Below are 27,101 nucleotides of genomic sequence, written 5' to 3'. Positions count from 1 at the left end.
GTGACAGCACCATATTGTTTTGATTACTATAGCTTTGTAATATAACTTGAAGTCTGGAATTGTGATACTTCAGATTTTGTTTTTCTTTCTCAAGAGTGCTTTGGCTCTTCAGGGTCTTTTGTGATTCCATACAAATTTTAGGATTGATTGTTCTAGTTCTATTAAAAATGCTGTTGGTAGAGCATCTAGGTGGTTCAGTGGTCAAATAGCTTGCCTTTGGCTCAGGTTGTGATCCCAGGGCTCTGGGATTGAGTCCTGCATCAGGCTCCCTGCAAGGAGCCTGCTTCTCCCTCTGCCTATGTCTCTGCCTTTATCTCTCTGTCTCTCATGAATAAATAAAATCTTTAGAAAAATGAAAATGAAAATGCTGTTGATATTTTAATAGGGATTGCATTAAATATGTAGATTGCTTTGGATAGTATAGACATTTTAACAATATTTGTTCTTCCAACCCATGAGCATGGAATGTCTTTCTATTTCTTTGTGTTATATTCAATTCCTTTCATAAATGTTTTATAGCTTATAGAGTACAGGTCTTTCACCTTCTTGGTTAAGTTTATTTCTAGATATTTTATCATTTTTGGTGTAATTGTAAATGGGACTATTTTCTAATTTATCTTTCTGCTGCTTCATTATTAGTGTATAGAAATACAACAGATTTCTGTACATTGATTTCTTATCCTATGAGTATACTTAATCCATTTATCAGTTCTAGTAGAGTTTTGGTGGAGTCTTTAGGGTTCTCTCTATATTGTATCATGTCATCTGCAAATAGTGAAAGTTTTAGTTCTTCCTTACCAATTTGGATGCCTTTTATTCTTTTTTCTTATCTGATTTCTATAGGTAGAACTTCTAGTATTATGTTAAATCAGAGTGATGAGAGTGGACATCCTTGACTTATTCCTAACCTTAGGGGGAAACCTCTCAGTTTTTCACCATTAATTGTGTTTGCTGTGAGTTTTTCCATATAAAGCCTTTTTAAAATTTTTTATTTATTTAATTTATTTTTTAAATATTTATTTATTTATTTTTATGATAGACATAGAGAGAGAGAGAGGCAGAGACACAGGCAGAAGGAAAAGCAGGCTATTCTCCAGGGAGCCCGATGTGGAACTGGATCCTGGGTCTCCAGGATGAGGCCCTGGGCTGAAGGCAGCGCTACACCACTGAGCCACCCTGGCTGCCCCCATATAAAGCCTTTATTATCTTGAGGTATGTCCCCTCTAGACCTACTTGTTCTGGGTTTTTATCATGAATGGATGTTGTAATTTTTCAAATGATTTTTCTCCTTCTATTGGAATGATCATATGGTTTTTATCCTTTCTGTTATTTTATAAAATATTTTACTTATTTATTTGAGATAGAGAGTGAGAGAGAGAGCATGTGTGGAGGACAGAGGGAGAGGGAACCTGATGCAGAGCTTGATTCCAGAACCCCAGGATCATGACCTGAGTTGAAGGCAGACACACTCAACCAACTGAGCCACCCAGGTGCCCCTATCTTTTCTCTTATTGATGTAATGTATCATGTTGATTGATTTAAAAAAATATTTTATTTATTTTTGCATGAGAGACAAACAGTGAGAGGCATAGACATAGGCAGAGAGAGAAACAGGCTCCCTGCAGAGAAGAGGATCAATGTAGGACTTGATCCCAGGACCATGGGATCACAATATGAGCCACAGGCAGACGCGCTCAACCACTGAACCACCCAGGTGCCCATGATTTATGAATATTGAACCATGCTTGCATCCTGAGAATAAATCTTACTTGATTGTGGTGAATGATTTCTATAATGTATTCTTAGAATCAGTTTGCTAATATTTGAGGAGTTTTGCATTTTTGTTCATCAGAGATAGTTGTCTTTTTTGTAGTGTCTTTATCTGGTGTTGGTATCAGGGTAATGTCCTCATAGAATGAATTTGGAAGCTTTTCTCTCTTTTTCCTTTTTCCTTTTTTGGGATAGTTTGGGAAGAGTAGGTATAAACTCTTCTTTAAATGTTTTTGGTAGAATTTGCCTGTGGAGCTTTCTGGTCCTGGACTTTTGTTTGTTGGGAATTTTGTGATTACTAATTCAGTGTCATTGCTGGTAAGTGATCTGTTCAAATTTTCTGTTTCTTCCTGCTTCAGTTTTGGTAGGTTATATGTTTCTAGGAGTTTATCTACTTCTTTTATGTTTTCTAATTTGTTGCGATATAATTTTTCATAATTTTCACTTTGTTTCACTTTGTATTGGTTGTTTTTTTCTCTTGGTTTACTGGTGATTTTGTTTATTTGAAGTATGCACACACTTTTTGGATGAGTCTGGCTAAAGGTTTATCAATTTTGTTGATCTTTGCAAAGAAGCATCTCCTGTTTTCATTCATCTGTTCTGTTGTGTTTTTAATTTCTATATCATTTATTTCTGCTCTCATCTTCATTATTTCTTTTCTTCTGCTGTTCTTTTTGTTGTTCTTTTCCTAGCTGCTTTAGGCGTAAGGTTAGGTTGTTTGTGATTTTTCTTGCTTCTTGAGGTAGGTCTGTATTGCTATAAACTTCCCTCTTAGGATCACTTTTGCTACATCCCAGACTATGGACTGTCATGTTTTCATTTTCATTTGTCTCCATGTATATTTGATTTCCTCTTTGATTTCTTGGTTGACCCATTCAGTGTTTAGTGCCATGTTATTTAACTTCCAAATATTTGTGCTCTTTCCAGATTTTTTTTCTTGTGGTCAATTTCTAGTTTCACAGTGTTGTGGTCAGAAAAGATTTTGGGATGACTTCAGTCTTTTTTAATTTGTTGAGACCCGTTTTGTGGTCTAATATGTGGTATATTCTGGAGAATGTTTCATGTGCACTTGAAAATAATTTGTATTTTGCTGTTTTAGGATGGAATACTCTGAACACATCTATTAAGTACATCTGGCCCAGTGTGTCATTCAAAGCCTTGTCTCCTTGTTGATTATGTGTTTGAATGATCTGCCCATTGATATAAGTAGGATGTTAAAGTCCTCTATTATTATTGTATTACTATAGATTAATTAGTTACTGTATGTTTGTTATTACCTGTTTTATGTATTTGGGTGCTCCCATGTTGAATGCATAAATATTTATAATTGTTATATCTTCTTGTTGGATTTTTCTCCATATTACTATTTAGTGTCCTCCTTTGTCTCTTGTTGCAGTCTTTGTTTTATTTTATTTTTTAAAAACGATTTTATTTATTTATTCATGAGGCACACAGAGAGAAGCAGAGACCTAGGCAAAGGGAGAAGCAGGCTCCATGCAGGGAGCCCAATGTGGGACTCGATCCCGGGACTCCGGGATCACAGCCTGAGCCAAAGGCAGACACTCAACTGCTGAGCCACCCAGGCGTTCCTGCAGTCTTTGTTTTAAAGTCTATTTTGTCAGATAGAAGTATTGCTACCTTGGCTTTCTTTTGATATCTGTTTGCATGATAAATATTTCTGCATCGCCCTCACTTTCAATCTGTATGTATCTCTAGGTCTGAAATGAGCTCCTGTTGGAAGCAAAACTGGGTCTTGTTTTTTAATCTACTCTGTCACCCTATCTTGTGATTGGACCATTTAGTCCATTTACATTCAAATTAATTATCGGTAGATATGTATTTATTGCTATTTTGTTACTTGTTTCATGGTTGTTTTCATATTTTCCTCTGATCCTTTTTTCTCTTGTTCTTTTTCATCGTTTGTTGTTTTTTTAGTGATATATTTTTTAGTGATATATTGGATTCCCTTCTCTTTATTCTTTGCATATCTATGACTGGTTTTTGATTTGTGGTTACCAGTAGGTTTGTATATAATATCTTCTGCATTAAATTGATGATCCCTTTTATTTGAACCCATTCTTTACTCCTCTCCCTGCCCCACATTTTAGGTATATGGTATCATAATTTACATCATATAATTTTGTGAATCCCTTGATTGATATTTACAGATAACTTATTTTTATTGAGTTTGTGCTTCCAACTTTTATACTCTCACTTACAGTCTTTCCTTTCTACTCAAAGAGTCCCTTTTAATATTTCTTATAGGGCTGATTCAGTGGTCATGAATTCCTTTAGGTTTTGTCTGAGAAACTCTTTATCTCTCCTTATATTCTGAATGATAATCTTCCTGGGTAGAGTATTCTTAGCTGCAGATTTTCCCCTTTCAGCAATTTGAATATATCCTGCTACTTCTTTCTAGCCTGCAAACTTTCTGCTGAAAAATCCTGATAGCCTTATTGGGGGGGTGGTTCCCCCCTTGTATGTAACTATCTTCTTTTCTCTTGTTGCTTTTACAATTCTTTCACCACTTTTTGCCATTACTATGTGTCTTGGGGCAGACCTCCTTAGGTTTACTTACTGGGGGATTTCCGCGCCTCCTGGATCTGGATATCTTTCCTTCCACAAATTAGGGAAGCTTTCAGTCATTATTTCTTCAAATAAATTTTCTATCCCCTTTTTTCTTTCTTCTTCTATGAGATCTCTATAATGCAAATGTTATTATGCTTGATGGAATCACGGAGTTCCCTAAGTCTCTTCTCATTTTGCATAATTCTTTTTTCTTTCATTTGCCCAGCTTGATTACTTTTCATTAATCTGTCTTCCAGGTCACTAATTCATCTTTTTGCTTCCTCTATACCCTGCTATTTATTCCATCAATGTGTTTTTAATTTTGTTTGTTATATTCTTTATCTCTGATTGGTCCTTTTTTTATCTCTTCATTAAGGGTTTCACTGACGTCCCTCACTTTTTTCTGAAGTCCAGTGAGTATCTTTATGATCATTGCTTTGAATTCTCCATTAGGCATATTACGTATCTCTGTTTCACCTAGGTTTCTTGCTATAGTTTTGTCCTATTCTTTTATATGGGATGTATTTTTCTCTCTCCTCATTTTGTCTAACTCTCTGTTTCTGTTTCTGTGTTAGGAGAGTCAACAACATCTCCTGCTCTTATTTATTTTATTTTATTTTATTTTATTTTTCTTATTTTTTAAAAGATTTTATTTATTAATTCATGAGAGACACAGAGGCAAGAGACATAGCAGAGGGAGAAGCAGACTCATATAGGAACCCCGATGTGGGACTCCAGGATCATGCCCTAGGCCAAAGGCAGACACTAAACCGGTGAGCCACCCAGGGTCCCCCATCTCCTGCTCTTGAAGGAATAGGTTTATGAAAAAGAAGTCCTATAGTGCCCTGTAGTGCAGTGTCCTCTGTTCCCCAGGACCTCGTATTTCAGGAAGTGTTTCCCATATCTCAGGTGCCCTGTTTTTTGAGTCTTAGAGGCTTTTTCCTTCAGTACAGCTGTCTGCAGAGGCTCTCTTTGCCTTTGTGGACAGTGTTTGGTCCCTGGCTGGGTGAGGCACATTTTAATGAGGTGTTTGCTGTTTTGCTTGCACCTGCTTCCATTGTGGTAACTGATGTCCTGCAAAACATGTGAGTGGAGAGACAAGGTGTTGGAGTTTGTGCCACTGTTCTGGGGGAGGGGTCCCATAGCACTGGTACTGAGGCAAGCATGACTAGGAAGGGCAGATTCACTGAATCATGGGAAATGGGGCTTGGCATAAGCAAGTTAGGTAGCAGTTGTCTTCTCTGTGCTGGTTTCTGCAAGTGGCCATATGTTTATTTTGGGGAGTGGGATGGGGGAAATGGTGCCTGCCAACTCCTTTGTTCCTGGAGGGCTTTCCCTGTGATCCTTGCCTCTTTGAGCCAAGCTCTGAGATGAGTAAATAACCTTCCCTCCTGTCTGCTGCCAGTGTTTTTCAAACTGCTGCTTCCACATTGTATCTCCACTGGGTGTTTGTTGTGCTGTCACTTTAAGGGCAGGGACTCTGCTTCCTAAAATCTCACTGATTTTTTATGTGGGGCTCAGACTCAACCCTGAGATCAATACCTGTGCTGAGATCAAGAGTCAAATGCTCAACCAACTGAGCCACCCACCCAAGTGCCCCAAGCTCAGTGATTTTTTAAATTCCAGGCTTTAAGTCCACTGGCTGTAAGGACTCATGAAATATGGCCTCTCTCACTTTCAAAGCCAATTGTTATGAGGATTTGTCTTTCATGTGTGGGCCCCTCTGTATGATAGTCTGGTTTTTGCCCTTCTCTATACCATCAGCTCCCTCCCTACCATGGATAGACATGATCTGTTTCATTCCCAAACTCCATGTTTGCTCTTCTTATCTTCTTCAATGTGGCGTCTTCTCTACTTTTGGTTGTGGAGCTTGTTCTGCCAGACTTTGTGTTGTTTTCTGGGATATTTATGTTGATTTGAGTGTTATCTAGTTGTATCTTCCCAGCTTCTCTCTACCCAGTGTCTTTTGATTAGAGCATTTAGTCATTTATAAAAAGTAATCATTACCTTTAAATAAGGTATGTACTCACTGCAGTTTTAATAATTGTTTTGGTTGTTTTCTGTTCTTCTTGCTGTATTCCCTTGCGGTTTGATGACTTTTAGTGTTATGCTTCGATTTCTTTTTATTTTTTATGTGTCCTTTTTATAGGCTTTTGGTTTGTGGTTGCCATGAGGTTCATATATAATACCCTATGTATATAGCAGTCTCTTTTAAGTTGGTGGTGACTTAGGTTCAAAAACAGTCTAAAAGCACTATATTTTTACTACTCTCCCACAATTTTTTTGATTTCATATTTTGTACCTTTTTATTTTGTGTATCCCTTAACTAATTACTATAGATAATGGTTGATTTTACTACTTTTCTCTTTTAACCTTTATAGTAGTTTTATAAGTGACTGATCTACTACCTTTACTATATGTTTTTACCAGTGAAATTTCTTCTTTTATAATCTTCTACTTCTAGGTATGGCCTTTTCTTTTCCACTTAAAGAAGTTCCTTTAACATTTCTCGTAAGGCTGGTTTAGTGGCAATGAACTGCTTTAATTTTTCTTTGTCTGGAAAACTCTTTTCTTTCCAATTCTGAATGATAACTTTGCTACATAGAGTATCCTTGGTTGTAGGTGTTTTTTTCTTTTAGCACTTTGGATATATCATTCCACTTTCTTCTGACCTGCAAAGTTTCTGCTGAATAATCAGCTTATAGTCTTTTGGGTATTACCCTATATGTAACTAGTTGTTGATCTCTGGCTTTTAAGATTCTGCCTTTAGTTTTTAACATTTTAATATGTGTACATACTTTTTTTATGTGGACCTCTTTGGGTTCATCTTGTTTGGGGTTCTCTGTGTGTCTTGGACCTGGATTTTATTTCCTTCCCAACTTAGGAAAGTTTTTAGCTATTATTTCTTCAAATAAGTTTTCTACCTCTTTCTCTCTCTTTTATCCCTTTGGGACCCACTATAATGCAAATGTCAGTAGGTTTGATGTTGCCACAGAGGTCCCTTAATCTATTATCTTTAAAGTTTTTCTTTTTGCTAGTCAGTGTGGATGATTTTCAGTTTGCTTTGTTGCAGATTGCTAATTTGCTCTTCTGTATTCTCTAATCTACTTCTTTTATTTATTTTTCATTTTAGTTATTGTATTCTTCAGCTATGGTTGGTTCTTTTTTTACATTTTTCTGTTTGTTGAAATTCTTAACTAAGTTTACCTACTCTTGCCCAAGTTCAATGAGCATCTTTATGACCATTATTTTGAACTCCTTATCAGGTAGTTGGCTTATCTGTATCTCATTTAGTTCTTTTTCTGGGGCTATATCTTGTTCTTTTGTTTGTAACACATTCCTTGATCTCCTCATTTTGTGTGACTCTCTGTGGTTAGCTACATCTCCTGGTCTTAAGGTAGTAGTCTTATGTAGAAGGCATCCTATGAGGTTTGGAAGTGCAGTCCTTTCTGATCATCAGAACCAGGTACTCCAGGTGTGTCCTCTATGTGTGCTACACGTGCCCTCCTTGTGATTGGGTTGTAACTGCTATGGACTTGCAGGTGAGTGGAACTGGCCTTTGGCCTGGCTGGCTACAGTGCTTAGCTGTAAATGATGTAGGCATGCTGGTGGTCAAGGCTGGCCCCCAGCAAGGCTGACTGAGGCTCAGTTGTGACCATTGCAGGCATGCTGGTGGGTAGGGTTAGCATCTGGTGTGGTTGGCTACAAGGTCTGCGATACCAGGCCCACTATACCTGTTCAGGTGTTCTGGTAAGTGGGACTGGCTCCCCTACCCCCAGGCAGAAGTTATTTGGGAGTTGCACCAGTCCCTACAAAGGGTGTTTGCTGGGGTAGGTGGACTAGATGGGTGATGGGTAGTAAGGAAGGCATGTGTTATGATGAGCACTGGGTATTGTCTGTAAGTGATGAATCACTGAATTCTATTCCTGAAACCAATATCACACTGTATGTTAACTAGCTAGAATTTAAATTTAAAAAAAATTTTAATATGGTAGTTTCTTATTTGTCTCCCTTACTATTTTCTTCCAATCCATGAGAGCAGGGATTATCTGATTGTTCACTATTATATCACCAGTGCTTAACACATGTGTAGATATTTTTTTTTAAATGTTATTTATTTATTCATGAAAGACACAGAGAGACAGAGAGGTAGAGACATAGGCAGAGGGAGAAGCAGGCTCCATGCCGGGAGCCTGATGTGGGACTCGATCCTGGGACTCCAAGATCATGCCCTGAGCTAAAGGCAGGCGCTTAGCCGCTGAGCCACCCACATCTGATCATGTGTAGATATTAAAATATTTATTGTGTAGATATTAAAATATTTATTGAATGAACATGTGTAGATATTAAAATATTTATTGAATGAACTATCTCAAATATAATTTCCTCATTCTTTTTCCCCCCTTTAACTCCCCATAGTATGACTTTGAAGTATATAAATCTCTATAATTATACACACACACAGACACACATATTTTTTATGCTTCAAGTTTTTATTTATATTCTGGTTAACATATAGTGTAATATTGGTCAGGAGTAGAATTCAGTGATTTATCACTTGCATATAACACCTAGTACTAATCAACAAGTGCTCTTCTTAATAGCCATCATCCATTTAGCCCATGTGTAGATATTAAAATATTTATTGAATGAACTATCTCAAATATAATTTCCTCATTCTTTTTCCCCCCTTTAACTCCCCATAGTATGACTTTGAAGTATATAAATCTCTATAATTATACACACACACAGACACACATATTTTTTATGCTTCAAGTTTTTATTTATATTCTGGTTAACATATAGTGTAATATTGGTCAGGAGTAGAATTCAGTGATTTATCACTTGCATATAACACCTAGTACTAATCAACAAGTGCTCTTCTTAATAGCCATCATCCATTTAGCCCATCCCCCACTTACTTCCCTTCAGCAATCCTCTATAGTTAATAGTCTCTTATGGTTTGCCTTCCTCCCTCTTTTTTTTTTTCTTCCTTCCCCTATGTTCATCTGTTCTTTTTTCTTAAATATCATGTATGAGTGAAATCATGTGGTATTTGTCTTTCTTAATTATATTTTTCATGGGATCCCTGGGTGGTGCAGCGGTTTGGCGCCTGCCTTTGGCCCAGGGCGTGATCCTGGAGACCCAGGATCGAATCCCACGTCGGGCTCCCGGTGCATGGAGCCTGCTTCTCCCTCTGCCTGTGTCTCTGCCTCTCTCTCTCTGTGTGACTATCATAAATTTAAAAAAAATTATATTTTTCAGTAAATATAGACATTTCTAGAAATGTCTTCATGATAGCTGAATCCAGTAGAACATAGGTATCAGCAAGTGATTTATGTAAAGGGCCAACTAGTAAATATTTTTGGCTCTGTAGGCTACGTACAATCTCTGTTGCTTCTTTTTCTCCTTCCTCTTCTTCCTTTACCTATATAGTTCTTTAAAAATGTAACAAGGGATCCCTGGGTGGCGCAGCGGTTTAGCGCCTGCCTTTGGCCCAGGGCGCGATCCTGGAGACCCGGGATCGAATCCCACGTCAGGCTCCCGGTGCATGGAGCCTGCTTCTCCCTCTGCCTATGTCTCTGCCTCTCTCTCTCTCTGTGTGTGACTATCATAAATAAATGAGAAAATAAATAAATAAAAATGTAACAACTATTTTAGCTTGTGAACCATATGGAATATGCCATGGACCAGGTTTGGCCTACAGGCCAATTCCTGCAATAAAACATGCAATTTGGATTCTGTAGATTTTGTTGAAATGAGCTCAGCCAACATTAAATCATTAATTGCTTATTGTAATCTGGTGATATAGACTGAATATTACAACTGACATTTTAGACATTGGAAATTGAAACAAAGGGAGGTTCGATGACTTACAAAGATCCTACACTCTGTAGTAGACCTCAGATGTTACTCTTTGTATCATATGTGTTTTAAATTGGTCCTAAAATATTCTTTTTTGGTAAATAAACTGGGAAAAGTAGAGTAGAAGGAACTAAACATTTTAGTTATTGTAATTGTCAGAAACAGGATTAACATTTTTCAGATCCTAACATAAAGGGAATGTCCTCAGAATTAGATCCATTGGATAATTGTGTAGAATATCGGATTGGGTTAAAGCATGTTGGAATAAATACGTATAATGCTTTCCCAAGGAGTGAGAAAAGGTCAACAAGCTCATCCAGCTATAGCCTTATGGGAACTGACCTCATCTCCGAAGCAAACTGTTTATTCAGATCATTTAAATGTGATAAGAAGCTTGTGGTAATTGTGCTCTGGTTCTAAATGGTAATCTACAGATTCATTACCCTAAAAGTAGTCCCAGATGTGCTCAATTTATCTTCTCGCTCTGGGAGATTTTTTCATTTGATTTGTTAGAAAAGTAGAGAATTTTGTTTTAGGTTTCTTGATTGCTTATGCTTTATTTTTTATTTTATTTTTTATTTTTTTAAGATTTATTTATTTATTTATGATAGACAGAGAGGCAGAGACACAGGAGGAGGGAGAAGCAGGCTCCATGCCGGGAGCCCGACATGGGACTTGATCCCGGGACTCCAGGATCGCTCCCTGGGCCAAAGGCGGGCGCTAAACCACTGAGCCACCCAGGGATCCCCCCCGTTTTTTTTTTAAAGATTGTATTTATTTGACACACAGAGAGAGTGCATGAGCACAAGCAGGAGGAGTGGCAGTGGCAGGCAGGGCAGTGGCAGGCAGAGGGAGAAATAGGCCATGGTAGGGAACCCAATGTGGGGCTCAATCCCGGGACCCTGATGTGGGACTCGATCCCAGGACTCTGGGATCATGACCTGAGCCAAAGGCAGATGCTTAACTGACTGAGCCAACCAGGTGCCCCTGATTTTGCTTTTTAAATATTAGAGAATGCCAGGATCTGGTAAACTTGAGGTTTTTTGTTTTTGTTTTTTAAGATTTATTTATCTTAGAGACAGTGTGAGCAAGAGGAGGGACAGAGGGAGAGAAGCAGACTCCCCACTGAATGCGGGAGCCCAAAGCAGATCTTAATCCCTGGACCCTGAGATTATGACCTGAGCTTAAATCAAGAGTCAGATGCTTGGGCAGCCCGGGTGGCTCAGCGGTTTAGCACTGCCGTCAGCCCGGGGCCTGATCCTGGAGACCTGAGATCAAGTCCCACGTTGGGCTCCCTGCATGGAGCCTGCTTCTCCCTCTGCCTGTGTCTCTGCACCTCTCTCCCTGTCTCTCATGAATAAATAAATAAAACCTTTAAAAAAAAGAGTCAGATGCTTAACTGACTGAGCTATCAAGGTACCCCTAAACCTGAGTTTTTTAACAGAAGGTCAGTAGAGTTATAACTGTGAACCCCAATTAGCAGAATTGGAAGCCAGGGCTAGTTCAGCACTCTTGTAATTATAAATTGGTACTTGAAATGAATGTGTTGCCCATATTTCTCTATCTTGATATCTATTAGTTCATTTATCAAGTACTAGATAGAAAAGTACTAGATAGAACAAGTAACTAGATAGAAAAGAATGATAAGGTCTTTCATAAGTAGCTTTTACCCTAGTTGGAGATAATCACCATATACATATAAAAAAGACTTTATACTTATTCTCTCCTCTGCTTGAGCCTCTTAATTAAGGCAAAACTCTTTAAACTCAAACAGGACCAGGTCCAAATCCTTAAATTCCACTATTCTTAAAAGGTCTTTGTCTTCCAAATAAGTCAGATAATGTTGGAGCATTCCCATTAGTGAGTCATGCTGACCAAACATAGTTTCTATGTATTTCTTGCTGTAACTTTTTATCTTCCCGCTCTTCCTTTCTTTTTTTAATTTTTATTTTATTATTATTATTTTTTTTTTTTTATGATAGTCACAGAGAGAGAGAGAGAGAGAGAGAGAGAGAGAGGCAGAGACATAGGCAGAGACAGAAGCAGGCTCCATGCACCGGGAGCCTGACGTGGGATTCGATCCCGGGTCTCCAGGATCACGCCCTGGGCCAAAGGCAGGCGCTAAACCGCTGTGCCACCCAGGGATCCCCCGCTCTTCCTTTCTTATACCTGTTGAATGACTACTGTGTATGCAGGACTTAAAAGTTAACAGGCTCTTGTGGTAGAGTATTTTTGTGATTTAAGAAACTTCTGTTATCTGGGTATTGACAGTAGACTATATATCCAAAGATCAGTTTTTTATTTTAATAAACAATCCAAATTTTTACTTTTGGTAGGTACATCATCTATGGTGGTTTTAATACATAATTGATTAATTCTTTGATATTTCTCCCTTCAAAAGGTGGGGCCCCTCCCCTTGAACAGGGACAGTACTTAGGGACTTGCTTCTAATGAGCAGAATGTGGCAAAATGGCGGTGTGGCACTTTTGAGACTAGGTCATAAAAAGGCATTGTGGCTTCATCCTTTCTGTCTCTCTTGGATCACTTGTGATACTCCCTTGAGTATCACATATCAAGAAGCTCTTTGGAGATGTCCATATGGCCTTGAGTCATCAACTTTGTGTGTGAGCCAATTTGGAAGCAGATCCTCCAGCTTCACTCAAGCCTTCAGATGACTGCAGCCCCAACCAACCTCTTGACTGCAACCTCATGAGAAACTTTCAGCCAGAACCAGCCAGTACTGAACTCCTGACCCACAAAAATGGTGAGATAATATATGTGTGTTGCTTTAAGCTACTAAACTTTGGAGGTAATTTGTTATGCAGCAATAAATAACTGATATACCATCATGTAACATTTTGTAGTAAAATTGATAAACTTTTTATCTACAAGATTTGTGTTATAAGACTGTCTTATAGACCAACATTGTTTAGTTCTCCTAATTCTTTTATTTTGTTGCTCTTATTTCTTAGATTGTCTTGGACTGAGAGATATGTACTAAAGTCATTATTAGCATTTTCTATTTCTCTAATCTTCCATAGTTACTACTTTACAAAAGCAGTTGCTGGGTAGCCCAGGTGGCTCAGCAGTTTAGTGCTGCCTTCAGCCCAGGGTGTGATCCTGGAGACCTGGGATCGAGTCCCACATCAGGCTCCCTGCATGGAGCCTGCTTCTCCCTCTGCCTGTGTCCCTGCCTCTCTCTCTCTCTCTCTGTCTCTCATTAATAAATAAAATATTAAAAAAAAAACAAAAAACAAAACAAAAGCAGTTGCTATATTATTGCACAGATATTCACGACTATTATATCTTCATAGTGAGTTGTAGCTTTTAGCACTATAAAGTGTCCGTCTTGGTCTCATTGAATACTTTTTTGCTTGAATGTTACCTTGCCTGATATTGCCCATTTTAAAATTTGCATTTGCCCAATACATCTTTGTTTATTCTTTTATTTTAGGGTCTCCTATATGCAATCCAGAGTTGGGTTTCATTTTTGAGTGATCCTGAAAAATCTTTTCTTTTTTTTGTTTTTTTTTTTTTTTAATTTTTATTTATTTATGATAGTCACAGAGGGAGAGAGAGAGAGAGAGGCAGAGACTCAGGCAGAGGGAGAAGCAGGCTCCATGCACTGGGAGCCCGATGTGGGATTCGATCCCGGGTCTCCAGGATCGCGCCCTGGGCCAAAGGCAGGCGCCAAACCGCTGCGCCACCCAGGGATCCCTCTTTTCTTTTAATAAGTGATTTAAGCCCACTTTTATACATATAGATTTATACAACTGCTATGTTTGATATCAATTATGTCATCTTTATGTCATTCAAAACCATGCATGGTCTTCTAATAACTATGTGTTGTTTCCTTTTCTCTTTGTTGTTTTATTTGTGTGTATTTCTCTTGATGATTACAGAAATTTATATTTTTGTTCTAAATACCCTTTATAGCAATACTCATATATCTTGGTCCTCTTTTTCTTTATACATTGACTATTAGTTTCCTATTCAGAGCAATAATGAAAGAATTTGACACCACCTCCTTTTCTTTCTCTTCTGTGCCTTCCACCATCCAATTTTAGTTAATAGTATTCTTTTTCTTAATGTTGATTCGTATCCTGAATATGTGTTGGATTACAATCTGTTGGCTTTAAATGATCCTCTTTATCCTTTAACCTTCACTATTTACCTGTTAGTGAACTGTTCCATCTCTTTCCCCACTTCATTCTTTTTTTTTTTTTTTTTTAGTTATTACTACGTTGTCAGAGCACAGAATTTGTATATGCTATTCTGACTCCTACTTTTTTTTTTTTTTTTCCTACTTTTGTTTTAATCTTAGATGTATAGCTAGGTGTATTCAGTGCACAACACCAGTATCTTTGGTAAAGTTTCCTAGGTCCTCTTTTTTTTTTTTTAATTTTTATTTATTTATGATAGTCACAGAGAGAGAGAGAGGCGCAGAGACACAGGCAGAGGGAGAAGCAGGCTCCATGCACCGGGAGCCCGATGTGGGATTCGATCCCGGGTCTCCAGGATCGCGCCCTGGGCCAAAGGCAGGCGCCAAACTGCTGCGCCACCCAGGGATCCCTCTAGGTCCTCTTTTACTTGGGTGCAGTTTGCCCTCAGGAAGGACTCATGAGTATAATAATCCCAGATATTTATCATACTGAGAAACTATTTCTATAGCCTTGCTACTTGCAGGATAGTTTGTCTGCATTTAGAATTCTTTCCCCTTGATTATATTATAGATGTTGCTTTACTATTTTCTGGCTTTGAAAATAGCTGAGAACTTGATGCCAAACTGGTTTGCTATCTTTAGAAAGTGCCTTGATCTTTTTGCCAGGAAGCACAGGCAATTTTTTTCCTTTGTATTAAGGTATAATTTTCTAGGATAAATCTAAGTGTTGACTAATATGGATCTGTTTAATTTAGTATATCATGTGCCCTTTCAATATGTAGATTTAGGTCTTCTTCCGCTCCGTACTTACAAAAGAAGTGTTATTGAGTTATAGTTGTAAATATTACTTCTATTTTATTATTTTGATTGTCTTCAAGGCATCCAGAAGTATGTATGTTGGATGTTGGGTGTCTGGTTTTTATATTATTTTCTCCTCGATTGTTTTAATCTCTTTATTTCATTTTTCTTGGCTTATTTCCATCCTCTATGTCCTATATGGTACACTTGATCCTAGCTATTCTTGTCATTTTAGGTTGCATTCTCTGGGACATAGACTCTGAGACAGAAAATTGTATGCACCAGATTTATTAGAGATTACCTTTGGGATCAGCACTTAGGATGATGTGAAGGAAGGAGGATTGGATAGAAGGAGATACTGAACTGTACTTAGTGGTGTGCCGCTAAATTTTTAATAACCAATTCTCAGAGGGCTAAAAAGCTCTATTTGCAATGTTTTCTAGCATATAAATATTCCGTCATGGCCAATTTTAAGCTACAAACATGACATCACTGAACAATGATCTGGGAAGAAATGCATAGTAACCCCCACACAGAAACAATAGGCTTTACCTCAGGAGCATAGATAATAGTAAATGTATTAAAGTAATTAGGAGGGATCCCTGGGTGGCGCAGCGGTTTGGCGCCTGCCTTTGGCCCGGGGCTGATCCTGGAGACCTGGGATCGAATCCCACATCGGGCTCCCGGTGCATGGAGCCTGCTTCTCCCTCTGCCTGTGTCTCTGCCTCTCTGTCTCTCTCTGTGTGACTATCATAAATAAATTAAAAAAAAAAAAATAAAGTAATTAGGAAATAATGAGTATTGTGTATTTATTACCTTGGTTTTAAATAGGATTTATTTAATTTTGAGTTTACATAATATAAGTTCTAGTGGTAGCTGTATTTAACAACCTGCTTGTACATTAAAAAAATTATTTATTTATATGAGAGAAAGAGAGAGTGCAAGCAGGGGGAGGCAGAAAGAGAGAGAGAGGGAAAGAGAAAATCTCAAGCAGATTTCCCACTGAGCACAGAGCCCAATGCAGGGCTTCATCCCACAACCCTGAGGTCAGGACCTGAGCTGAAACCAAGTTGGACATTTAACTGGCCGAGCCACCCAGGAACCCTTTGCTTACAAAATTTTTTAAAATGTTAACAGTTGGTTCTTATGGACCAGTAGAAGCCAGCTCTAATATACCACTGACCATGATCAGTCAAACAAAGCCTAGCCCATGAGGAGTTTTGAGGTTGGAATGGCCCTTTAGAATTGTCCCACCTTGGGATCCCTGGGTGGCGCAGCGGTTTAGCGCCTGCCTTTGGCCCAGGGCGCAATCCTGGAGACCCGGGATTGAATCCCACATTGGGCTCCCGGTGCATGGAGCCTGCTCCTCCCTCTGCCTATGTCTCTGCCTCTCTCTCTCTCTCTCTCTCTCTCTCTCTCTGTCTGTGACTATCATAAATAAATAAAAATAAAAATAAAAAAACTTAGAATTGTCCCACCTTGAGGCAAGGCCCTCAGATATCTTGGCATGGACAAGTCATTGGATGTAGGTGAACAATGGGAAGAGGGTTTGACCTTGGGTGAAGGAAGTTTTTTGGGCAGAGGAAATTTCCAGAGAAGGACTCAGCCACCAACATTCTAGCAACTTGGAGTATGAGTGCTTCAGTCTTGAAGAGGCTATCTGAAGAAGATTCCACAGGTCCCACTACACTTATGTATGTTGTAGTTTAGTCTTGGTTTCTTCTTTGGGACACCATTTTTTCTGGTATGCTTTCATCTATCAAAACTTGTGATTCTCTGTGGTGAATGTTTTCTTATAGTAACTTTGTATGGATCCTCAGTTTTTGTAATTGCTATTCATCCTTGAACATGTTAGATTTTTCTGAATCAGCTTTTAACAGATCTTTCAAGGGAGAATGGATAGTGTTTTAAGGGCCTTCCCTGGGTTTTGTTTTGTTTTGTTTTCTTCAGCTCAAGGGCTCCCTCTTCTGTTGCTATAGTGAAAAGCAGTTTTCTTAAGTGCTTTGTGTGTGTGTGTGTGTGTGTGTGTGGTCAGATTTCTGAGTCTCCTATTTGTTTTCTCAGTGGGATATTTATTACCAGTTACTTCTTTTTTTTTCTTCCATTTACCACTGGTTGCTGTCTTCAGGGAACAATGCCTACTTTCCAAAGTCCCTCTTTATCCTGAAGGAGGCACTTTCCCAAGACTGTACCCTTGTTCCTATTGAATTTTCCAAGCCCATATGTTTTCACTCCTGTTGCTCTTGCTGATCTGCCAGATTTCAGACCAACTCTCAGCTGTTTCCACTAACGGTTGGGTGATTTCCTTCTCTGAGCAAACCCTTATTGATGTTACCAGGTTCCACTAAGACTACATATTCTCCACTCTTTCAAGCAGATTCTGTGACCTTGACACGCTTGTTGGGAGTTCTGGATGGCCCCTACTTTATCTTTCTCAACTTGCATTTATTTATTTATTTTTAAATTTTTATTTATTTATGATAGTCAGAGAGAGAGAGAGAGAGAGAGGGGCAGAGACATAGGCAGAGGGAGAAGCAGGCTCCATGCACTGGGAGCCCGACGTGGGACTCGATCCCGGGTCTTCAGGATCGCCCCTGGGCCAAAGGCAGGTGCCAAACCGCTGGCCACCCAGGGATCCCTCAACTTGCATTTAAATTAAGGATTGTTGGAATGCCTAGGTGGCTCAGAGGTTGAGCGTTGCCTTTGGCTCAGGGCGTGATCCTGGAGTCCCAGGATTGAGTCCCACATTGGGCTCCCCATAGGGAGCCTGCTTCTCCCTCTGTCTGTGTCTCTGCCTCTTTCTGTGTCTCTCATGAACAAATAAATAAAACTTAAAAAAAATAAATTAGAGATTTCAAGATTCCCCCCTCCCTCCAATTTTAGTATCAGTTGTAGGAATTTTTATTTGCTTTCCTTTTTCCTGTGTGTAATTTTTAGGAAGAGCTATGGGAAGAGGTGTGGGATGAATACATACAAAGATGTGTGTTGTTTTTATTTTTTATTTTTTATTTTTTTATTATTTTTTTGTGTGTGTTGTTTTTAATATGCATAAATAATCTTATGCTTTAAATATCCTTCTTTTTTTCCTCTTTGAAGTTAATATTATGTTTAAAATCTAACTGTGCACTATATGTACACCTAGTTTGTTGCTTTTAGTTACTACATTTCTTCCACAGTCTGCATCCACCCTCTGTTCCCCTGGTTAAAATGCCTGGATTGCTTTTACCTCCCTACTATCTTGAAAAAGCTAGATGAACTTTTGTATATGTTCCCATGATAACCCACATGACATTTTCTTCTAGGACATATACCCAAGAGATGGATACACATACTTCCTTAAATATTTTCAGTTGCTTCCCAGAATAGCTAAGACAGTTTACGCTTCCACATCCCATGCACAAGAGGTCAGTCTCCCTACACATTATACCAAGATTTGGTAATAACCACTCTTAAATTTTGCCATGCTGGCAAATAATCCATCAAGTTTGGCCTCAAGTTTCATTTTGGTTTTGTTTTTAATTTTGGCTTTATTGAGATATAATTGAGGAATAAGTCACAAAGATATTTTCTTAAATTTTTTTCCCATTAACCGGATAGTTTTATTTTTTTATTAATATCTTTCAATCATCTGAAGTTCACTTGTATTCAGTGTCAGGTAGGGATCTAACTTAATTTTGTTTCATATATCAACATAATTTCTAAGCAATCTGTTTTTTTCTCATAAATATGGCCTTGCCACCTTTATGATGCCACCTTTTTCATATGTCAAGTTCTGTACATCATGGGTCTATTTCCGAGCTTTCTGTTTGTTCTGTTTGTTGGTTTCTGTTCTCAGGTCTCCACCTTGCTGCTATTGTTTGTTTTTAATTTCCATAGTGTGCCAGCTCTAAATAATTGTGTTATTACCCCCTTTTTCATTTTTCTTTTCAAAATTGATTCATCTTTTCATGGGCTACTATTCAATATACATTTTAGAATGAGTTAGTCAAGTTCCTAAAAATGTCCCCACTAACATTTTAAAATAAGATTTGAGGAGTGCCCGGGTGGCTCAGTGGGTGAAATGTCTGCCTTCAGTTCAGGTCCTGATCCCAGGGTCCTGGGATCAAGCCCTGCATGGGGGTCTCTGCTCAGCAGAAGGCCTTCCCTCTGCTTGCTGCTCTGCCTTCTGTGCTGTCTCTCTCTGTCAAATAAATAAATAAATGAAATATTTTTTAAAAAGTAAGATTTGAACTTAACAGATTAATTTTCCAAAAACTGATATATTTACTAAGTTGTCTCATCTAAGAACATACTGTAAGTGTTTTTTCAGATATTCATTTATGTCCTTAAATAGAATTTAAGTTTTTCAGGGTAAAGGTGTTATACCATATTTGTGAATTAATTGTTAAATATTTTGGAATTTTAGAATTTTCCCAAAATCAACCTATTTCATCTAAGTTAGTGTATTAGCTTATAATTGACTATCATATTCTTTTCTTTTCTTTTCTTTTCTTTTTTTTAAGATTTTATTTATTTATCTGACAGAGAGAGAGAGCACAAGCAGGGGGAGCTGCAGAGGGAGAGGGAGAAGTAGGTTCCCTGTTGAGGATCCCAGGATCATGCTCTGAGCTGAAGGCAGATACTTAACCAACTGATTCACCCAGGTGCCCCTCTTTTCTTTTCTTTTTTTTTAATTTAAAATTTTTATTTATTTGAGAGAGAGAGTACAAGTGAGGCAAGGGGGAAAAGGCAGAAGGAGAATGAAAAGCAGATTCCCTGCTGAGCAGAGAGCCCAATGTGGGGCTCTATCCCAGAACTCCAAGATCATGACCTGCGCTGAAGGCAGACACTTAACTGTCTTTTCTTTTTTGTTGTTGTTTTTTACATTTTTAAATTTAAATTAAATTTGCCAACATATAGTATAACATCCAGTGCTCATCCCATTAAGTGCCCTCCTCAGCGACCGTCATCACCCAGTTAACTGTCTTTTCTGTCTCTGTATCTGTAGCTAGTTTTCATGATTTCATTATGTGATTTGGTTATTTTAGTCATCTTTTTTCCCTAAGCAGCTCATTAGAGAGGTGTCTATTTTATTCATCGTTATAAGATGGAAAAAATAAGGCCTAATATAACCGAAATTGCAATAAATGTTTATCAGTTAACTCCATCAATGAAAAGTCAAAAACTCAGGTTAGATCTCAGACTGGATTTAAAAATTGAGGTCTAGCAATATATTATCTATATAAGAGACCCACTTAAAATGAAAGGCTATGGACAAGTTAAAAGAGATGTAAGTAGATATTCCACGCTAATATGAACAGAAACACCAAAAACAAAACAAAATGAAAAACAGAAACAAAACAGGTAGCTATTTTATATAAGATAAATTGAAGCTACAAATTCAAGGCATAAAGTATCATCAGGGACAAAGCATAAGGGATAGGGCTGGTGCTATCAAGCCCTCAGCTAAGTGGAGATATCAAGTGAATAGTTCGGTATATAGGACTAGAATTTGGGGGCAAAGTTCAGAGGCAAAATCAAAGCTGAGATATAAATTTGGAATCATCAGCATATATATGGTATTTAAAACCATAAGACTGAATGAGACCATCAAGGGAGTGTAGACAGGACAAGCGGTCCAAGAATTAAACTCTGAATTACTCCAACATTTTGAGATCAGGAAATGAAAAGGAAGCAAAAAAGATGTAGGGGTGGCCAGAAAGTTAGGAGGCAAACCAGGAGAGTATAATGTCCTGGAACCCATGTGAAAAAATTATTTCAAATAAATGGAGTGATCATAGTTCCAAATGTTGATGATACATCAAGTAAAAGGACTGAAAATTGATCATTGGATTTAACAGGTTGCTGGTGACCATGCCAAAAGCAAGTTCAATGATGGAGTAGAAAGAAAGACCTGATTAGAGTAGGTTCAGGAGAGGAGAGAAATTAGAAATTAGAAATTTCTAATTAGAAATTAGAGAGGAGAGAAAAATTTACATATTTTTTTTAAAGATTTCGTTTATTTATTCATGAAAGACACCGAGAGAGGCAGAGACACAGGCAGAGGGAGAAGCAGGCTCCCTGCAGGGAGCCCAATGTGGGACTCGATCCCAGGTCCCCAGGATCACAACCTGAACTGAAGGCAGATGCTCAACCATTGAGCCACCCAGGCATCCCAGTTTACATAATTTTTTTAAGGAATTTTGGTGTGAAAGGAATGGGAAAAAATGGGGCAGTAGTAAGTGGTGGAGGGGGTGGGCCTAAGAGAGTTTTTTTTTTTTTTCAAAGTTGAGAAAAATAACATCATGTTAGGGAAAAAATGATGGTACAGAGAGAGATGGGAGAATTACTGAAGCAATGTCCTTGAATAGAAGAGGGGACATAGGATCTAGTGTTTAAGTGAGGGGCTAGCTAGAGATAGGAGTCAGATACTTTATCCACAGATAACAAGAGTAGAAAGTAGATATATGGGTACAAAAGCAAATACTTAGGGAGATGTGGTGGTAGAAGCATGTGGAGTTAATAATGATTGCTTCCATTTTCTCAGTGCAATAAGGAACTCAGTCATCAGTTCCTGAAAAGGCCTGATGATAATGGGGAAATGGATTAGGGAAATATAGTGTTTTTGCCAGGCAGTATTTTTTTTTTCTTGGCCAGGCAGTTGTGGGGTTTTTTTGCTTTGTTTTTTTTTGCCAGGCAGTATTTTTTTTTGCCAGCTGAGGTTAATCATTATTTAATGTAAGACTCGTTAGCAAGTTTGAAGGTTTTTCTGAGGCTACATTTAGCTTCAGAATGTAGTGTGCTGGAATGGAGTAGGCCGAGAAGATTTGATTTAAGCTGGGCTATGGTCAACCACGGAGTACTTTGGAACAAGAAGAGGATCAAGTGAGTTTGAATTGAGAGTATATGCAAGAGATTGATTATAATTATCATATTTAAAGTAGTTACAAAGGAATTGAGGATATGAAAGGGTGAGGGATGCTATGAACATGGTGGAATCAATGAAATAAAAGGTCTATATGGAGATCAAAGGATTGTTTGGAGTTGGGATACTAGCTGGGTTGAGCTATAAAGAGGTGATATTTGGAGAATGAATTATTTGAAACTGGATTATGGAATGGGTTGCAGGGTTTTGTTTTGGTTTTGCAATGACAAGATCACTGGTATGACTAAATGGCTAGAGGATTAAGTCACCAAAAGAGAACAGATCAAAACATTGCAAGGCCAGGTGTTAGAAAGAGCTAAATGAATATTGAAATTGTTAAATATTATTGACAGAAGTACTGGATATAGTGACAGCAAGGAGAAGGTAAAGGACTGCAATAGAGAAGGCAATGGGTGGTATATAGTGTAATGACAGGAGACCTAAAGTTGATTATTGGAGAGTAGGGAATAATGATCTAGAAGTAGCATTGAGGAGTGAGGAAGACCCCCACCTCATTTCCAGGCCAACTGGTGAGGGGATTATGGGAGTTAAAGTAGACATCATTTTAGGGATGCTTGGGTGGCTCAGTCTGTTAAGCATCTGACTCTTGATTTCTGCTCAGGTTGTAAGATCAAGCACTGCATTGGGCTCCATGTTAGGCATGAAGCCTGTTTGAGATTGTCTTTCTTCCTTTCCCTTGGCACCTTCCCCAACTCAAAAAAAAAAAAAAAATAGCATTTTAGAGGGCTACAGGGAGAGCCAAGGGTCAGTTACTATTTTGTATATTTTGAAGTTGTATTGTAATAAGCATCTATGTTAATATACATGCATTATATTTTCTGTATTTTATGTATTCTTTATTTATAGTCTCTCTTTGCCCTTAATGATGCTTTTTGCCTTGAATTCTATTTTTGGTCTGATATTAGACATCTGCTTGGCTTTCTTTTGGTTCATAGTTGTCTTTTCCCATCTTTTTGTTTTAACTTGTCCAACCTTTCTTTTAAATGTGTCTCATGTAGACCTTATACTGCTAGATTTTGTTTTTTTAATTCAATCTGAGAATTTTATCTTTTCTTTGGTGAGTTTACCTAATATATTAAATTACTTCTGTGTTAGAACTATTAAAATTTTTTTTCTCTCTCTCCTGCTTCTTGCTCATTTCCTTGGAGAAATCAGTTTTATCTATGGGTTTAAAAGGCATGCATTTTATATTTTTCTTAATTGATTATCCCTAACTTGTTAAGGGATTTACTTGTATTTTTTCCCCTAATTTATAAAATTTATTGACACCTATCTGTATCCCTCCCTTAGTAGGATAAATACTTTAACACATGCACTCTTCTCTATCTCTGGATATTGCACTCTGTACCCTACTTTGTTGTATCTGGAGTGTGTATATGTGTGTGTATAAAATGCCTTTTTTTTAAAAAAAGATTTATTTGAGAGAGAGAGAGAGAGAGTAAATGAGAGAGAGCATGAGCAGAGGGAGGGGCAAAGGGAGAGGGACAAGCAGATTCCCCATTGAGCAGGGAGCCCAACGTGGGCCCAGGACCCAAGATCCCGAGATTCTAGTATCACAACCTGAGCTGAAAACAAGAGTCCAACAGGCAACTGACTGAGCCACTCAGACAACTCTATAAAATGCTTTTTTAGACAAACTTTAGAAAGTTATTTTCTCATTCTTACTATCTTATATTTTATAGCATTTCCTAAAAATTTTGTTTGATTACTTCCTCCAGAAATATTTTCAGAGGATCTTTATAATAATATGCTGAGACCTTGAAGGTCTGAGAGTATATTTATTTTGCCTTCACATTTAATTAATAGCTTAGCTGAATATAAAATTTTAGAATCATAGGAATCCCTGGGTGACTCAGCAGTTTAGCGCCTGCCTTTCGGCCCAGGGCGTGATCCTGGAGTCTCTCGGGATTGAGTCCCACGTCAGACTCCCTGCATGGAGCCTGCTTCTCCCTCTGCCTGTGTCTCTGCCTCTGTGTGTGTGTGTGTCTCTCATGATAAATAAATAAAATCTTTTATTAAAAAATAAAACAAAATTTTAGAATCAAAGTTTCTGTTTTTGATATTTTGAAAATATTTCTTCATTGTTTTCCTGCCCCTAATGTTGCTTTTGAGAAGTCTGGCATAATTCTGATTTGTTTTCTTTATTGGTAAACTACTCTTCTTAGAAAGGTTTTAGAATTTTCTCTTTGCCTTTGGAGTTCTTAAATTTCATTAAAGGGATCCCTGGGTGGCGCAGCAGTTTGGCGCCTGCCTTTGGCCCAGGGCGCGATCCTGGAGACCAGGGATAGAATCCCACGTCAGGCTCCTGGTGCATGGAGCCTGCTTCTCCCTCTGCCTGTGTCTCTGCCTCTCTCTCTCTCTCTCTGTATGACTATATGACTATCACTAAAAAAAAAAAAATTTCATTAAAGTATCAGTAAGTTTTTGTTTTCCCATATCAACCCTATTTATCACCTCCAATATCAGTCTTTTGCTGTTTATGTCATCTAATGAGTTTATTTCAACTGTGTTTTGAATTTTCAGTAATCCTACTTGTTTCTTTATAATTGTTTCTGCTTCATTATCAATATCCTCTTCAGGGACATTTATTTCCTGTGTATTCTATTAATTCTTATCATAGATTATTTAGTTTATTGCCTTTCTAATTTTCTAGTTTTCTTTCCCTGCAAGGTCATTTTCATTCATGGGTATCAGTTATCAGTCATCTTGGTAGATAATGGACGAAGAAAGGGGTGGGAGGAATCAAAACCTAAGCCTTAGTTTGTGCCACCACTGGTGAGCAGGGTTCTGACTTTGAATATCCTCCTGTGTGTCATTCTCATCAGAAGACTGACATTTAGCGAACCTCTCTGTATCTTACCCTAGGCTTTGTTCTTTTCTAAGAATGTATTATCTAGTCCTCTGAATGAAAAGGTCTATGGGTTGAGGAAGGTAGAAGGAAACCCTTTGATGTTTGTTGGTTAAGCTAGCATTTACTGTCCTTTTTAAAATTTTTACCCTACATCCCTGTAGTGTTCCCCTATGAATTTGCTTTCCAGTATTGTGGTAGGACTGATAGGGAAAGCAGTGATCTAAGTCTGGGCAATGTGGGGGTTAGAAAAGAGCCCAACTCAAAATTCCTCTGCAAATTCACTCCCCACGTTTAAAACCTGGCTTTCCTCTGTAAAGAGCTGCTATTTCCCTTCTTTACCAAATCATAATCACCTTCTGACCCTCCTGGGGTTTCTTCTGGTTTTCTTTTCTTTTTTGTGTGTCCATTCATTTCTTATTTCTGAGGCATCTTTGGATTTAGGTTCTGGGAGGTAGACTGTGCCACTTTGCCATAATGTCAGAGGTCATATTATGTCCCTTTTATGACAGCCTACCATAGTGTTTGTTGAAGCTTTGTGTGTTTCTAGTAATCTAGAGCAAAGGATATTCTTTCTTGAGTGGTCATATTAACAGTCTGGAAATGAAGAAGTTTAAAGAACTATAGGCAGAATGCACAAGCACAGAATAGGCAAAACAATAGGGGTGCCTGGGTGACTCAGTTGATTAAGTGTCTGGCTTCTGACTTTGGCTGGGGTCATGATCTCCAGGTCCTGGGATAGAGCCCTGGTTGTGCTCCCTGCTCAGCAGGAAGTCTACTTATCTCTCTTCCTGTCCCTCTGCCCCTCCTCCAACTTATGTGTAATGTGTGTGCTTGCGCTCTCTCTCTCTTTCTCTCAAATAAAAAAAGAATAGGCAGAGCAATGCATATACATGAAAGAGCAAGATAGGAATTTTACTGCAACACTGCAATTTGCTTTCAATATACTTGTGTTTAATTTTACAGTCACTTGGGAATCTTCTTAAACCTGGAAACAAGACAAGAAAATTAATCTTATTACAAATTGCTCTTAAATACATTTGTAGGAATATAGGGAAAATAAGATGCCTCTAGGACTCACAAAGTTCAACTAGTAAATTTGATATGTAATCTATAAAAGTCACCTTAATAAGGCAGAATGTCTCCTAGGAAGAGCAAGTCTTGGCAATAGCTTATTATTTATTAGACTGTCTTCTTATATCTAAAGTTAGAACATGACCTAAATATTGACAGTGGTTATTTCTGGGCCTGGACTTCTCTGTATTTTTCAAATTTTCTATGATGAACATGCCTTACTTTTGCAATTGGGGAAAAATACTATTATTTTAATGGAATTTTCATGGAGAAATCACCATTAAGTATAGATGCTTATGCAAGGATATTTGCTACAGCATTGTTTGTAATGTTGAAAGATATCCAAACTTCTATCAATAGGGCAGTTTAAGAAATTTTGATAGAATTATACAATGAACATCATGCAATAGTAATAAAATGATGATGTAAGTCTGTATTACCATAAAAAAAATTTTTTTAAATGTGCTGTCAAGTGAAACACTGAAGTGCATTAAAAAACATGTTCAAGGGTGCCTGGCTGGTTCAGTTGGTTAGGAGTCTGCCTTCGGCTCAGGTCATGATCCCAGAGTCCTGGGATCAAGCTCTACATTGGGCTCCCTGCTCAGCAGGGAGTCTGCTTCTTCCTCTCCCTCTGTTGTTCTCTCTGCTTGTTCTCTCTCTCTGTCAAATAAATGAATAAAATCTTAAAAAAATAAAGAACATGTTCAATAGGAGCCCATTTTTTGCAACCAAAAAGGCACGGAGATCTTTGGAAAGATATATGCAAGAAGTTGCTGCTCCATCCTAACAACATGTAAGAAGTTGAACAAACGGAAAACTAACAATTCTTCTTAGATCCTTCAAAGACGTGAGATTATAGAGCATACCATTGCCCCCAAGTTGGAGAGACAGACAGGGAATACAGAGAATCACAACTTACTGGAGCAGAAACTCATGAGTAGACACTTCTGCAGGAGCCAGACTGGTAGAAAACTTACACTTTAGCTGATGAATTGTGGGAGGCTCAGTACGGACAAGTCTGAGAGTTAAAAACTCTAGGAGACCCAGTCAAAGGGACCTCTAGAAACTACCAGGTCCTCAGAGTGAAGATT

At 38.1% G+C, this 27,101-nt stretch overlaps 2 protein-coding genes across 6 annotated transcripts in view; one reads left to right on the top strand and one right to left on the bottom strand.

The window, feature by feature from the left end:
- LARP4 (La ribonucleoprotein 4) overlaps positions 1-27,101 on the top strand; it is a 222,137-nt gene that overhangs the window by 25,700 nt on the left and 169,336 nt on the right. Inside the window, exon 1 of one of the 2 annotated variants that reach the window (XM_077870092.1) lies at positions 12,770-12,967. The exons of the other annotated variant lie outside the window; for it this stretch is intronic. The gene's annotated coding sequence lies outside the window, so the exon portion shown is untranslated. Of the gene's footprint in view, positions 1-12,769; positions 12,968-27,101 lie in introns of those variants that run through there. 2 annotated transcript variants of the gene reach the window in all.
- The window catches only part of FAM186A (family with sequence similarity 186 member A), a 93,922-nt gene continuing 92,689 nt past the window's right edge, over positions 25,869-27,101 (bottom strand). For all 4 annotated transcript variants that reach the window (XR_013363780.1, XR_013363781.1, XM_077870084.1 and 1 more), the window contains one exon: positions 25,869-25,924. Coding sequence is in view for 2 of the 4 variants with exons in the window: in XM_077870084.1 (XP_077726210.1) it covers positions 25,903-25,924 (22 nt within the window). In the remaining 2 variants the exon portion in view is untranslated. The remainder of the gene's footprint in view (positions 25,925-27,101) is intronic.

The sequence above is a fragment of the Canis aureus genome, chromosome 25, assembly GCF_053574225.1.
Source record: "Canis aureus isolate CA01 chromosome 25, VMU_Caureus_v.1.0, whole genome shotgun sequence".
NCBI classification, from domain to species: Eukaryota; Metazoa; Chordata; class Mammalia; order Carnivora; family Canidae; genus Canis; species Canis aureus.
This window is presented reverse-complemented; position numbering and strand designations above follow the sequence as displayed.